This window comes from Pundamilia nyererei, unplaced genomic scaffold (assembly GCF_000239375.1).
Source record: "Pundamilia nyererei isolate P.nyererei 1_Seehausen unplaced genomic scaffold, PunNye1.0 scaffold00133, whole genome shotgun sequence".
NCBI lineage: Eukaryota > Metazoa > Chordata > Actinopteri > Cichliformes > Cichlidae > Pundamilia > Pundamilia nyererei.
Window position 1 is genome coordinate 1,243,394 of NW_005187534.1, and position 12,403 is coordinate 1,255,796.

Genomic DNA, 12,403 nt, shown 5'->3' on the forward strand with positions numbered 1-12,403 from the left:
CACACACACACACACACACACACACACACACACACACACACACACACACACACTTACTTAACTGGAGACTGAAAACTGGTCAGAGAGAAGAGGTTAAAATAGGCAACAGGTGTTTTAATCGAGGCTTGTGCAGCATAGTGAGTCAGAAATGTGCTTACTGCCAGCAGGAATAAAAGCATGCTTTTCATAGGAAGCTTTAGGAATATTCCTACTGTTCCAGCAGAGGTTCCATGTAAGTACTTGAAAAACTTTTATTACAGCATAAAAATGTGTATCGGAGTGATTTCATGCAGAACATGAATGACTGCTGTGTTACTATGTTCTGACATGTTTTATAGTAACCAATGACCAGCTCTCAATTCTTTGTTAGTTTCCAGAAACGACCAGTAGGAGGCAGCAGAGTCCCAGCAGCACATGCATAATAAATGTGGATAACACAGAGGGGCTCTCAGCTCCTGGCACTTTATCATGTGCAGGACACAACAGAACAGACCGGTGCCCGTCGCTGTACTTTACCAAGGTCTGACTTTCTCTCTGACCTCCTGTGTCCCTCGCCCTCCCCTGTGATGCATATTTAAAGCAGCTCTAACAATCCTTTATTTTAAGTGTTTGAAGTTTCTGTTCTGGTCGTTGTCCTCTGGGCTGCACGAGGCCTGCTGAACACACACAGGAGACACAGTCAGACACTGGCTGGTGAAGACAGCTGAACTGTATATGCAGAAGACACAGATACTTCCTCCAGGAAGTAGAAGTGCTAGAAACATGTTAATGCTGAATGAATGAAGTCTTTATAAAGATCAAATCCTAATAAATAAATATGTTACTTCATTGCTAACACATGTTTAAATATCGGCTGTGGTGCAGGAGGTCAAACTGTGTCAAACTGAAGAAGGCTCAATGCATAAAATACACAATGGCATTGTACCACATTTAGCTATGAGCTCATTTCCATCTGCATGAAACAGTTCGTGAAAATGAACGTATAACTTATACCACTGCCAACTCGCTAACCTCCCAACACCGAGACTGTGTGTCTGCTGAATCACATGTCAGACTTATGATGCTCCACAGTGACAGCGTGTCTGCACAGTCTGCAGTTTAGAATTATGCTTTTTTGCTTGTTATGCTTTAAAGATTATTTGAGGGCATTTTGCCTTTATTGGATAGCAGAGCAGTGAAGACAGACAGGAAAGTGGAAGACTTGCAGCAAAAGGCCATGTGACATGTGGCTGCTTGCTTCTGCACTGGAAACTGACAATCATTCACTCCCAACAGCCAACAAGAAGACCAGGAAGAGATTAAGCTCCTGGGTCTGCTGAAGTTATATTAATATATTTTCACAACTTACTGTGAAGTCTTAAAATATCACTAACCTTCCTCCAGGCCCTTCCTTTGTTCTCTCTTTCTCTATCCATGAGTAAAGTTGAGCAATGCATCTTCAGCTGCCTTCCAATGACATCAAGAAGCTCGTCTCCCAGCTGACGAGTTTTCACAGTGCAAAGGGAAGTGAGTTTTTCTGCAAAGTTAGTTTAACTTGTTTAAATGTGGATTTGCCTCTTGTGTTGTCTGCCGTCAGTTTTTATGCCTTGCTTAGACTTTCCTTTGCCTTTGGTGTGATCACGCTGTCAGCTGAGGGTGTTTTTGCTTGGACTCATGTATTTGACCACAGACTGGGCAACTTAGTTAGTGAGGTTAGATTCAGAACTTATTTTGAGATGAGTGGATAATGGGTGGCTAAGCTGAAGAACAAGATATAAGACAAATCAAAGCTAAAAGGAGAGAGAGCACTGTGAATGTAAATGTTAGCAATTAACACACTGACCAGAACAACCTGACAAAGTCAAAATATGCCAGAATGTTTCTGTCTGAAGGTTTGCTAAGAAAATGAAACAAATCTCATTTCCTTTTAATCAAATATTTGAACACAGTAGTAGTTTTACAGAGTGCAGACTACGGTTTCTATTTGGCCTTATTTTATTGAAAATATATATTAAAAAGTCTCTGGCTGACAAACAAAGCCCTAAAAATAACGCAGGAAGATGGATCATCCCTCTATAAATTATTCATCCTCACTGCACACAAACGCTGACACACTGAGCTGCTTCTGTTAAAACTCGAGTAAACAATGCAGATCAGAGCGACGCCGCTCGGCTCGAGGAGCACTTATAACCGAAAACAAGGTGACAAATTTGTTCTTGATTGGCCCGGACCGGGCGGAACGGCGTAGTCATGGCACGGTCGACTTGTTTTTCAGAGTGTCCTTCTTTGGCCAAGAGGATTTTTGGCAGCGCTCGCAGGGGTGAAGAGAGAGGCGCACTCAGAGCTCCACCAACCCCTGTGCTGAATGAGAAGGAGCTGGGCAGTGATGACAAGAGTGCCAGCAGGGGGTTAAGCTGTGACCCAGATTCCTGCACGAGCCTTTGTCCTGGAGAGGAGAGAAGATTCTCCTCATTCATCTCGCCGAGGGCTGAATTCGCGTTATGAATACAGTGACAGAGGGGAGGAGAGACAGACTCAGGCCGGCAGAAAACGAAATAAATGACTCTGAGTTTGCATGCATTATAGATCATTCTGCAGATGCATGCAGTTTAGCTTCAAACCAGTCACCGCTGCATTCTTTGTTTACTCTCCTCTTTTAAAATCACTGCTGGTCTGTGTTGCACGGATTTCTGGATGTGCATCGGTTAAAGTCACAACCAGCTTCAGAAGGAACAAAATATTTGTTTCCACATACGAAGTTTTATTCCAGGCAGATGTTTTAGCTTGGAATAAGGGTGTAGTGATGCTGTAATACTTTCTCTTTCAAGATTCAGTATGAATAAGAAATGAGTAAGTAAGGATGAACTGTTATGTATTATTTTGCTTATACAAGCTTTTATTGCAATAAGCAACATGTCATCATTCAGAGGGCTCGGCGGGAAAAATAAACACAGAATATCCTGAAAGTTTTAATCGTGGCGTTGCGAGTAGCGCAGATGAGGAGCAGCTTTATTATGTTTTCTTTCCTTGATTCTTTTTACACTCTAATAAGTAATGAACCGTTCAGTCGTCACCTGGTAAAGCAATGTTGATGACTGAAGCTAACAGCTCTAAAACAGCTTTTTATATTGGATTATTTTCTTGGTACCCTGTGTGCACTTTAAATCTTTTATTCATGCCATTATGTCTTTATTATGTGAAGCACTTTCCTTGTGACAAAAAACTTCTGTACTAATAAATTTGTCTTGCCCTGCTTTGGCGAGTGGGTCCCAAACTGTGGTCCAGCACCCCATAAGGGCTCTGACTGAACTCGAGGCATTTATAACTGCTCGCAGACCGTTCACACACTGTTTGCTCTGTAACGTCCTGAAAGAAAATCCCAGCAGCACCAAAACATGTTTCTGTTACAGGTTAGAGACTAAAGAAAGCTAAAGCACTGATCAGGGTTGAATTGTAAAAGATCCGTCGTGTTTTCCCCTGATTTCTTCCTGTTAAAAGGGAGTTTTTCCTTCCCACTGTCTGACTCTGGGGTGAGCTCTTCTCTCACTCCAACCAATCACAGCAGATGGCCCCGCCCCTCCCTGAGCCTGGTTCTGCCGGAGGATTCTTCCTGTTAAAAGGGAGTTTTTCCTTTCCACTGTCGCCAAAGCGCTTGCTCATAGGGGGTCACATGATTGTTGGGTTTTTCTCTGTATGTATTATTGTAGGGTCTATATTACAATATAAAGCGCTTTGAGGCGACTGTTGTGATTTGGTGCTCTGTAAATAAAACTGAATTGAACTGAAGTGACTGTGTCCCTGTGTGTGGGCAGCACACGGAGTCAGTTTGTTGGGGTTAAGGTTTAAAAACACCAAAGAGATGCTGGAAAACTGGGAAGAAGTGTAATTACATGAGCTGTATATAAAAGATGTACGTCTCTTATCAGTGATTATCACAGTCTCAGCTGTTACGCTCTATTCAAACAAACCCCAAACTTGATGTTTCTGTGACACAGTCAGCTGTGCCACACAATCATTTCCATCACACCCAAAACATCGACGACTCTCTGCAGGCTACGAAAGGCCAAAGTAAGTCAGGACAGAGCTCGTTTTTTAAGTAATCCCACAAACATTCACACAGTTTCAGTAAGAAATGTTAATACGTGATAATTAACAGATTCATTAAACAATAACAGCTAGTCCTAGAGTTAAATGTGAGAGGACTGTGCAGTGGATGAATTTGTAAAGCACCTTACAACAGAAAACTCTCCAGTTAGGAACAAAGCGGCGTTTTCTCCCCGAGCTGAATGACAGCGATGCATCCAAACCCTCAAAATGTCGTCAGCGTGGCACAGAGCGAGGGACCTTGGCAAGTGTGTCCATTGTGCTGCTTTCACACATGTATTTTGGGGGGAGAATGTGGGAGGTGTCCTTGTTTTTTAGACTTCTTGGTATAGCAGTCTCTCCCCACCCCAAAACCACCCCACCTCCCTCCCTCCCTCCTCCTCCTCCTTTATCCTCCTCTTCTCCCCTCTTTTATCCGAGTGTTTGTGGCCCCCTCAGTCTCAGAGCGACTCGGAGCCGAAGAGCGTCACATGGTAAGAGCACCGGGCCTCCACTCATCAACAGCTAACCTTCTCTTCATCTCCACTGCTTCCTCAAACTGTCTGAGAAAATATTAGACACAACAAAGAAAGGTCTTTTTTTGTTTTTTGTCATGACTTATTGATGAGGGTGCAAAGGGAGGGGAGGGGTGGTTGGGGGGGGGGGATTATTTTACTTTGTTTTTATCTCCAGAAACGTGACGCTTACTGTGAAAACAGATGTTTGGTGTAATTTTTGTTCCTGAAGATGTTAAAAAAAGGGAAGTGAGGGAGACAAATATGGGAGCGCCATGTCAACATACAACTGCATGAAGTGTAGCCGTACACAAAGTCTTGATTATGAAAAAATGCTTTTATTATTTTCCTCCAGGTTTTTCAAATCCAAACAATACCATACAATCGTTGCTCCGTTCTAATGCTGTGCATCCTGAAACTCTTTGTTCAATTCAGAAATGTCACTTTAGACTCTTTGGTGTTGATCCACAGGAACGTGGACTGTGGGATTTTGGATCATCAAGAATGATTGTTTTTCTATTTCTGAGGCTTTAAGGGAGGATTTTTGGCGGCAGCTTGTCTTTGAATAATCAAACAGCAGAAAGTAGAAGTGATGCTGAACTTTAGAAGCTGGGAGACGGGTTAGGATCCTTTCTTGAACTACAGTGTTTACTAATTTTATTTGTTTGTGCACTGAAATGGAGTCAAACTCACGTCCATCTGGTAAAATCTGGCTCTGCGTCAGATTTTCTTGATGTGTTTCTTGAGTTCTTTTTTGTACGTGGACCTCGCCGTCAGTAATCACACACTAATTTGTACCTTGCTGGTAGAATTTGGCGACCTTTGTGTTTTGACTGTATCTGGCGAGCGATGTGACTGAGCATGTGTGAGAGTGCACGCTCACACACATCACTTGTAATTCACGCATCGGCTCACTGGAAATCACAGCGGCCGTGAGGCCCGGGAGCCTGATGCTCTGCTGATTTAATTTTCCATTTCCAACACATGAACATTATTAATGGCTCTCATTCTGGTCATATAAAAGCATCATTACCACACAGTGCTACAGCCTGTTTTATTGCACTGACCTGATGTACGCGAGTAATTCCTCTAATAATCTAGATTGTGTTTACATAAGAGTAATTGTGAAACATGATTAATCAAGCTTGTAGCAGCTAAACTGAAAACAGAGTCTATTTAAAAACTTTGAAGCTTAATTTTCACAATAAAATGCAAGAAAAGATGCGTCAAAAATAACAAACAGTCCATTCAGTTTGAATAAAGGATTTTTTCTGGAGGATAAGTAAATGTGGAAGTACTGGTGGGTCCTGAAAGCCTCCCCAGTGCTCGCTGACAGCACCACGTCCGGGCTGGACTCCTCTTGGTGGAGTGTTTCTGACGCTTGGCTGATTTTCAATAAGCCAACGACAGACTCACCCCCCCCGCTGAGTGCCCATTGTCCATTTGTTAACACTTAACACTCATGTGTCCGGATGCTCTTTGGCACTTCTTGGTGCTTTGGGTTCTGATGAGAAACTCTCTTAAACTGTTTTACATGTTCTGGAGTAGAATCCGTAGTTTTGTATATGCTGCGATGCTAACTTCCTGTGCTGATGAAGTGTGCACTGACCCAGTTCTGTTGCACCAGTCATTAAACTTTTATTGTGTTTTCTATTCAAAAATTCATTTTAAAGTTGTAAACAAATCTGTTTTTGTCCTTTGATAGATGTATTTTATGGGTTGATGCAAGAAGTTACCAGAAAGTAAAGATAGAAGAAGCTTTTATTTCTTTAGTGGCTCTGCTTACAGCCCCCGAGTCTCATTCAATGTTTACACATGTAGACAAGCTTAAAGCAGCAAATAAAAGCACTTACTGTTGGTTTTAATTTTATTTCCTTACTTCAAAGATTAACAGTTAAAGGAAAGGCTAGCGTGAAACTTTCCGAAAAGCTAAATTATCATCAGATCATAAATGCTGGCAAATACACTCTCGACTCTGTCCAACACACTATTTACCTAAATGTAACAGGTTAGATTCAGACCATAGACTGACTACAGACATCTTGTCCTTTGTGCACACGGTTATGAAATATGAAGAATAGTGCTGCTTACTATTACAGATTACAGCTGTGCTGAGACGTATTCACAGCACACATCAAACAAAGCTTCAGTCAGAGAGATTGTGAAGTCTTTACACAGACAAATGGAAACAAATTCAGACAAATACACGTCTGTATTTGCAAAATTTACTTCAGCTTCACTGAAAAATACTCGACTCCGTGTCATCGAGGTACATCATGGCGATTCTCCAACACACTGTGGACTCTCCTGATGATGGCTCATTGTTGAGCAATGAAAAATGAAGAAAACCAAACGACTTCCTGTTCAGGTCTAAAAATATGACTGAATATTCTCATCTCACAGGAAAATATGAAGGAAATCTATTTGTTTGTTTTAAAGGATACAAACTTTTTTTCACAACAGCACAGATTTTTATGGCTCTGTGGAAGTCTCATCAGTAAGTTATAGCAGCAGGAGTTTTATTTGGTGTCAGAAACATGTGTTTTGGACACACAAAGCTCAGTGGAACCAAGAAACCAGAGCTTTAGAAGAAGTGGCAACTGTTGCCTTTCAGCCCAAAGCCTGATCTTTCTCCTGTCAAACTCACAAGCTTTTAATACCTAGATTGTTTAGCAAGAATGCCACCAGTCCCATGGTCGGCCATCCCTCCAATCCCCAAATATAATTTCTTTCCCATTTTAAATAAGGACACACTTTTATTTCATGTTCACGGGGACACGACTGAGTAAATGTCAGACTGGACAGATGAAAATTCCTGCTCAGGGATGTAAAGTTGGTGTCCAGAAAGACAGGAGGTTCTAACATTTACACAAACTATGACTGTGCTGTGACTTCAGCCATCAGCTGTGCTCCTCTTCCTCCTCCAGTTGGCTGATAAGGGTTGTGATTATGTCACCTAGCACATAGCTTACACTCAAGAATATTACATAAAGCTGCAATGACATGATGGCTGTCCAGCTGGCACAAAGTCTAGTAATCATCTCTTTCCTGTAACCTTTAGTTTGATTGTCTTAAAATTAACTGGTGCTACCATTTTTGCCGTTTTCTCCAACATGAATTTAATTCCAGCTTAAAAGTGCTTCTAAATACTTAACAGCTTTCATAACCTTTCTTCCCTTCCCTGAACAGCCACAATGAGTGCCCTGCCATGTTGTGTCCTCGTCCTCCTCCTATTCGTCCCCATCCTCACTGAAGCCAAACGCCAACCAGGGCAGGAGAAGCCTGACAAACCCCGTCAGCCTCCTACATCACCTCAACCGGCCAAGAGACCCAGAAATCGCTCCGTGCCAGGCTCCGGAGAGCTGACCACCAAGGAGGGGCATCGCTGTGTTTGGCAGACATCGGGTGAAGGTCTGGTGAGCCTGCTGGTGAACTGCAGCATTGAAGCACAAGGAGACCTGCAAAGGTGAATTATAAATCCTCTGACTAAACATTCATACTGGTGCTTTGCTCTTGTTTCAGACGACTCAGTGTTTATTTCCACTTAAAGAGACAAAGTCCTCGTTAGTTCATGTTAATAGATATAGACTTGATTTCTTAAGCTTCACTTTTGTTATGGAAATGAGGTGAGACCTTATTTTCCTGGTAAGGCTTTGTACAGAGTATCAATGTGAACACACGACTGTAGAAAAAGGAAAGAAGTTTTTGCACTCACTTTTAAAGTGGGAATGGAAAGCTCTGCAGGTGATTCACTAACTTCCAGTTAATTTAAATCCCAAAATGCAGACAATTAATTTCAGTAATGACCAACAAAGTCTACTGATAGCAGCGGAAATTAGTGTGAAAAATGAGCTGACAGCGAGTAGTGCACGAACAGACGAGTGCGTTTCTATCTGGAAAGAGCAGGACAGATCAGATCAACGACGAATCCATATGTACTCACATGTGTTGTGTTGACAATCAGGGACGTGTGCGGTCTCTGAGGCTGTTGTTCTCTGTATGAATTAGGCTCAGGGTGCCTTATTACAACGAAGTGTCCCATATTGCCTGATGTGTAGAATGAAGAACACAAAACATGATTTTTACCAACAGATCCCGACTAAATGAAGTTAGTGTTATTGATATTTTTAAAATCCATTTGAAAACTCATATTTATTTTATTGTTGTTTTATTCTTTTAACATAGAACTTCAGTCACAACCATTATTTTTAAATGTGGTTACATTAAAAGAAATCAGTTGACATGTGCAAATGCCCTCAGTGCTCTTTTCGCTCGCTTGTGAGGCTGCAGGTATTAGTTACAGTCAGTAACTTGTGTTGTAAAATTCAGATATAATTGTAACACAGTCCAGGTTTGCCTGAGTCCAGTGTATCGTAAAGACAAATCACTACTCCATAACCGATTCTGATGTTTCAGAGCTCGCTGTGTGCGCACTGCTGAGAAAAGACGGATGCTTTTGTGCTTCCTGCAGATTTCTTTATGGGCTGTACTCAGATTCTTCTCCTCCTTTTTCAGCTTTAATGATAAATTTGATTAGATTAAACTTGACAGGTACAAAGACAATTAAAGTCCATTAGAGGATCTATTCAGAAGTGCATTCAGCATTACATACAAAAAGTGCAGTTATATACAGGGTGGGCCATTTATATGTATACACCGTAATAACATGCCCAGTGTGCTGCCCAACACAATGGGCAGCACATTGAACACATTTTATGAGTGGTCAGAAACTTGTAAATAACTCATGAAAGAATAAAGTTACGTTGAAACCAAGCACACCATTGTTTTTCTTGTGACATTACCAATAAGTTTGATGTGTCACATGGCCCTCTTCCTATTGAAAAAAAACAAAAGTTGTATCCAAGATGGCCGACTTCTAAATGGCCACCATGGTCACCACCCATAAAGAGGAGTTTGCCCCCTCACATATACTAATGTGCCACAAACAGGACTTTAATATCACCAACCATTCCCATGTTATTACGGTGTATCCATATAAATGCTCCACCCTGCAGATTAAAGCCTCTGCGAGACGCTGAGCCTCATCATGTGCACACACCACCATCATAATGTGGCACAGTTTGAAGCATGCTGCCTGCCATAAATCTTAGTAAATAATGTTTGAATTATTCATTCAAATATTACTTATAATGCTGACTTCAAGCAGTACAGAAATGTCATTTAAACCACTGAAGAGCTCGGAGAGAGAAGACGAGTGCTTTATGAGACTCATACCATTCAAACCATTCGGACACACTGGGTATAACGGTCTGTGCACATGGTGTCCAACCATGCCAAGCTTGTGGAGCTCTCTTGACTTTGGCCTTTGTGCTCCTCCTGCAGGTATTGGTGTCGTTACGCTGGTAAACCAGACCTCTGCCAGGGCTATGGGGTGAAGTCCAGCCAGTACTGGAAGCAGCTGGTGGGAAAGCTGAAGAAAAGGCAGAATGCCTGCGAAGGGGAAAAAGTCCTGAAGGCCAAAACCTGCAAGAAGGCGCCCGGAGAGGCCCACATGAAGCTCGCTCAGCGCAACGGGGAAGACGACAAGAAGGGAGGGAAGGAAGGAGGGAAGAAGAAACCAGCTGGTAAGAGTGTAGGAGGAGGAAGGATGGACAAAAGGAAGAAGAAGGAAGAGGAGGCAGAGGAGAAGAAGAAGAGGAGGGAGGAAAGGACTGAGGCCGAGGATGAGGAGGGAATGCAGAGTGACATGGAGCCGGTGCAGGCTTACTGCAGCGAGGGCTGGCACTCGGTCTGCTCCTTCTTTGTCAAGTTCTTTGAAGGCTGATGAGAAATTATTTTGGATTTATGATGGTGCGAATTCACAATCTGAAAACACTGGAAATCATGTTCTTAGTCTCATGGGAAGAATCAGGCAGCTCGTTTATAACAATATATATATTCTTTAATTTCATTTTCAACATGGAGCTGCTTTAATAAAGAAAAAAACAACTGGTGTTACATTTGGACATAAAAAACTTTTATAACATCAGCTTTTTATAGAGTCTGACTTTTTTTCCTCTAACCAATTAGCCCCATGGCATCTCCTTAGCTATGCTACATTGGAGAAATAATTACTACCAGGTAATATAAATTATGCAAAACCATTAAAATTAAAGGTGTTAATGTTCATTGAACATGATTAATTTATTAGAAAATCATGAGACTGTTAATTTAATCTGAAATGGGAAAGAGTCGACCTGTAAAGGTACTTTTTGTAATAACCTTCAGTGGGTGTGTCAGGCTTTCCAGGTGTTTTAATATTTGTTTTCAGTTCAGCTCACGTTTCATTAATGCAGGACTCACTGCTACAGCTGGCTTTACACAAAACTTCTCATCAGCATGAGGCTAACAGTATAAACCCCATAATTCGCATCAAGTTTCTTTATTTGGAAAAAATAAACCAATTAGTTTGTATTAGATTTCACTTTTTGAGTACGTTTAGATTTTGGACGTGTGTCTTGCCATCATAGACGTGTTTTCTAGAACTCAGAAACTGAAAAGTTATTTTATCTCCAAATTTTCTGATAATACATAAATGTAATAATTCTGTGGGCAACAGTGAGAATAGTGATTCTTAAGTTTAATCATGTGTATTTTAGTACTTCTTGTTTTCTTGATGTGAAACTTTTTTTTATTTTTTACACACACTTTGTGTAGCTTTTTCTAAATGACTGTTAACAATGTTGCAACTCGACAATAAAGTGCTTCAAATTTCCCTTTCTAATCATGTGATTAACATTCAGTAGTCCATGCATTCACCCCATATCTTTACACATAATCATAATATTGTGATGACATCTTGGCCATTAAAGGAGAACAGTTTGGGAGTTTTGTGGTATTTACACGAGTAAAAACCACACAGTGCAATATTTTGGTTATAAGAGTTAAAAAGCTTGACTTTTGAGCTGAACATGACACAGGAGAAAAATAAATGTGCTGCCTTTGTTCTTTGCTGAAGATCAATGCTCTCCACTGCTCTGTTGACCCAACCATGCTCAATGTAATTAATGGACAGGCTGGATTTAATGGAGAATTTCTGTTTCGCGATCTTCTCGTGTACATTTTATTTAGTTATGGAAAATAGTGCATACTGATGAGACTTCCATAGAGCCAAATGACACGAATTCTTGTAGCTATGGGCAGTATGGATGTTTAATGACGCCAGAAACACTTACTGGCAATTTTATTAGGTGCACACTGCCTCAGTTCTTTGTGGCATGGATTCGACAAGGTGCTGAAAACATTCATTGGGATTTGTCCCATTCCACCACATCCCAGCGGTGCTCTACTGGACTGATATCTAGTGACTGTGGTGGCAGTCCCAGTACAGTGAACTCAAAACATATCCCCCACACCATTACACCACTAGCAGCAGCCTGAATGGCAGAGAGGTCTTCTACTACTGTAGCACATGTGCTTCAAGGTTCAACACGTAATGCATTCAGAGATGTTTGCTGCCTGCCCAGTTACTGTTGCCTTTCTTTCAGGTCGAAGCAGTTTGACCTTTCTCAAGGCATCTCCTCCACACCACCGGATGTTTTCTTTGTAAACCCCAGAGATGTTTGTGTGAGAAAATCCAAGAATTTCTGAAATACTAGGCCAGCCTGTCTGACCAATAGCAAAGGGAAGGAAACTTTTTAAACTCTTTCGGTTTCATGATGAATAAAAAGGTCACTTTCAGCTCATTTCAGACAAAGCAGGCAAAATTAGCAAAAAGCAGAACCGTTTTCAAAATACTAAATAAACATAAAGTTCAAGAGGTTCAGCTAAATGGGACAAAGCGAGCAGGTGACAGACGAAATGCTGGCTTCCTCCCACAATCTAAA

At 41.4% G+C, this 12,403-nt stretch overlaps 1 protein-coding gene across 1 annotated transcript; it reads left to right on the forward strand.

Annotated features, from left to right (window-relative positions):
* The first annotated feature begins 4,472 nt into the window (after positions 1 to 4,472).
* fgfbp3 (fibroblast growth factor binding protein 3) lies at positions 4,473 to 11,301 on the forward strand. Its single transcript, XM_005743583.2, has 3 exons — positions 4,473 to 4,556; positions 7,767 to 8,043; positions 9,921 to 11,301. Exons 2-3 carry the CDS (start codon positions 7,772 to 7,774, stop codon positions 10,360 to 10,362), a joined length of 714 nt encoding a protein of 237 aa, XP_005743640.1. The 5' UTR covers positions 4,473 to 4,556; positions 7,767 to 7,771; the 3' UTR covers positions 10,363 to 11,301.
* The last annotated feature ends 1,102 nt before the right edge of the window (positions 11,302 to 12,403 follow it).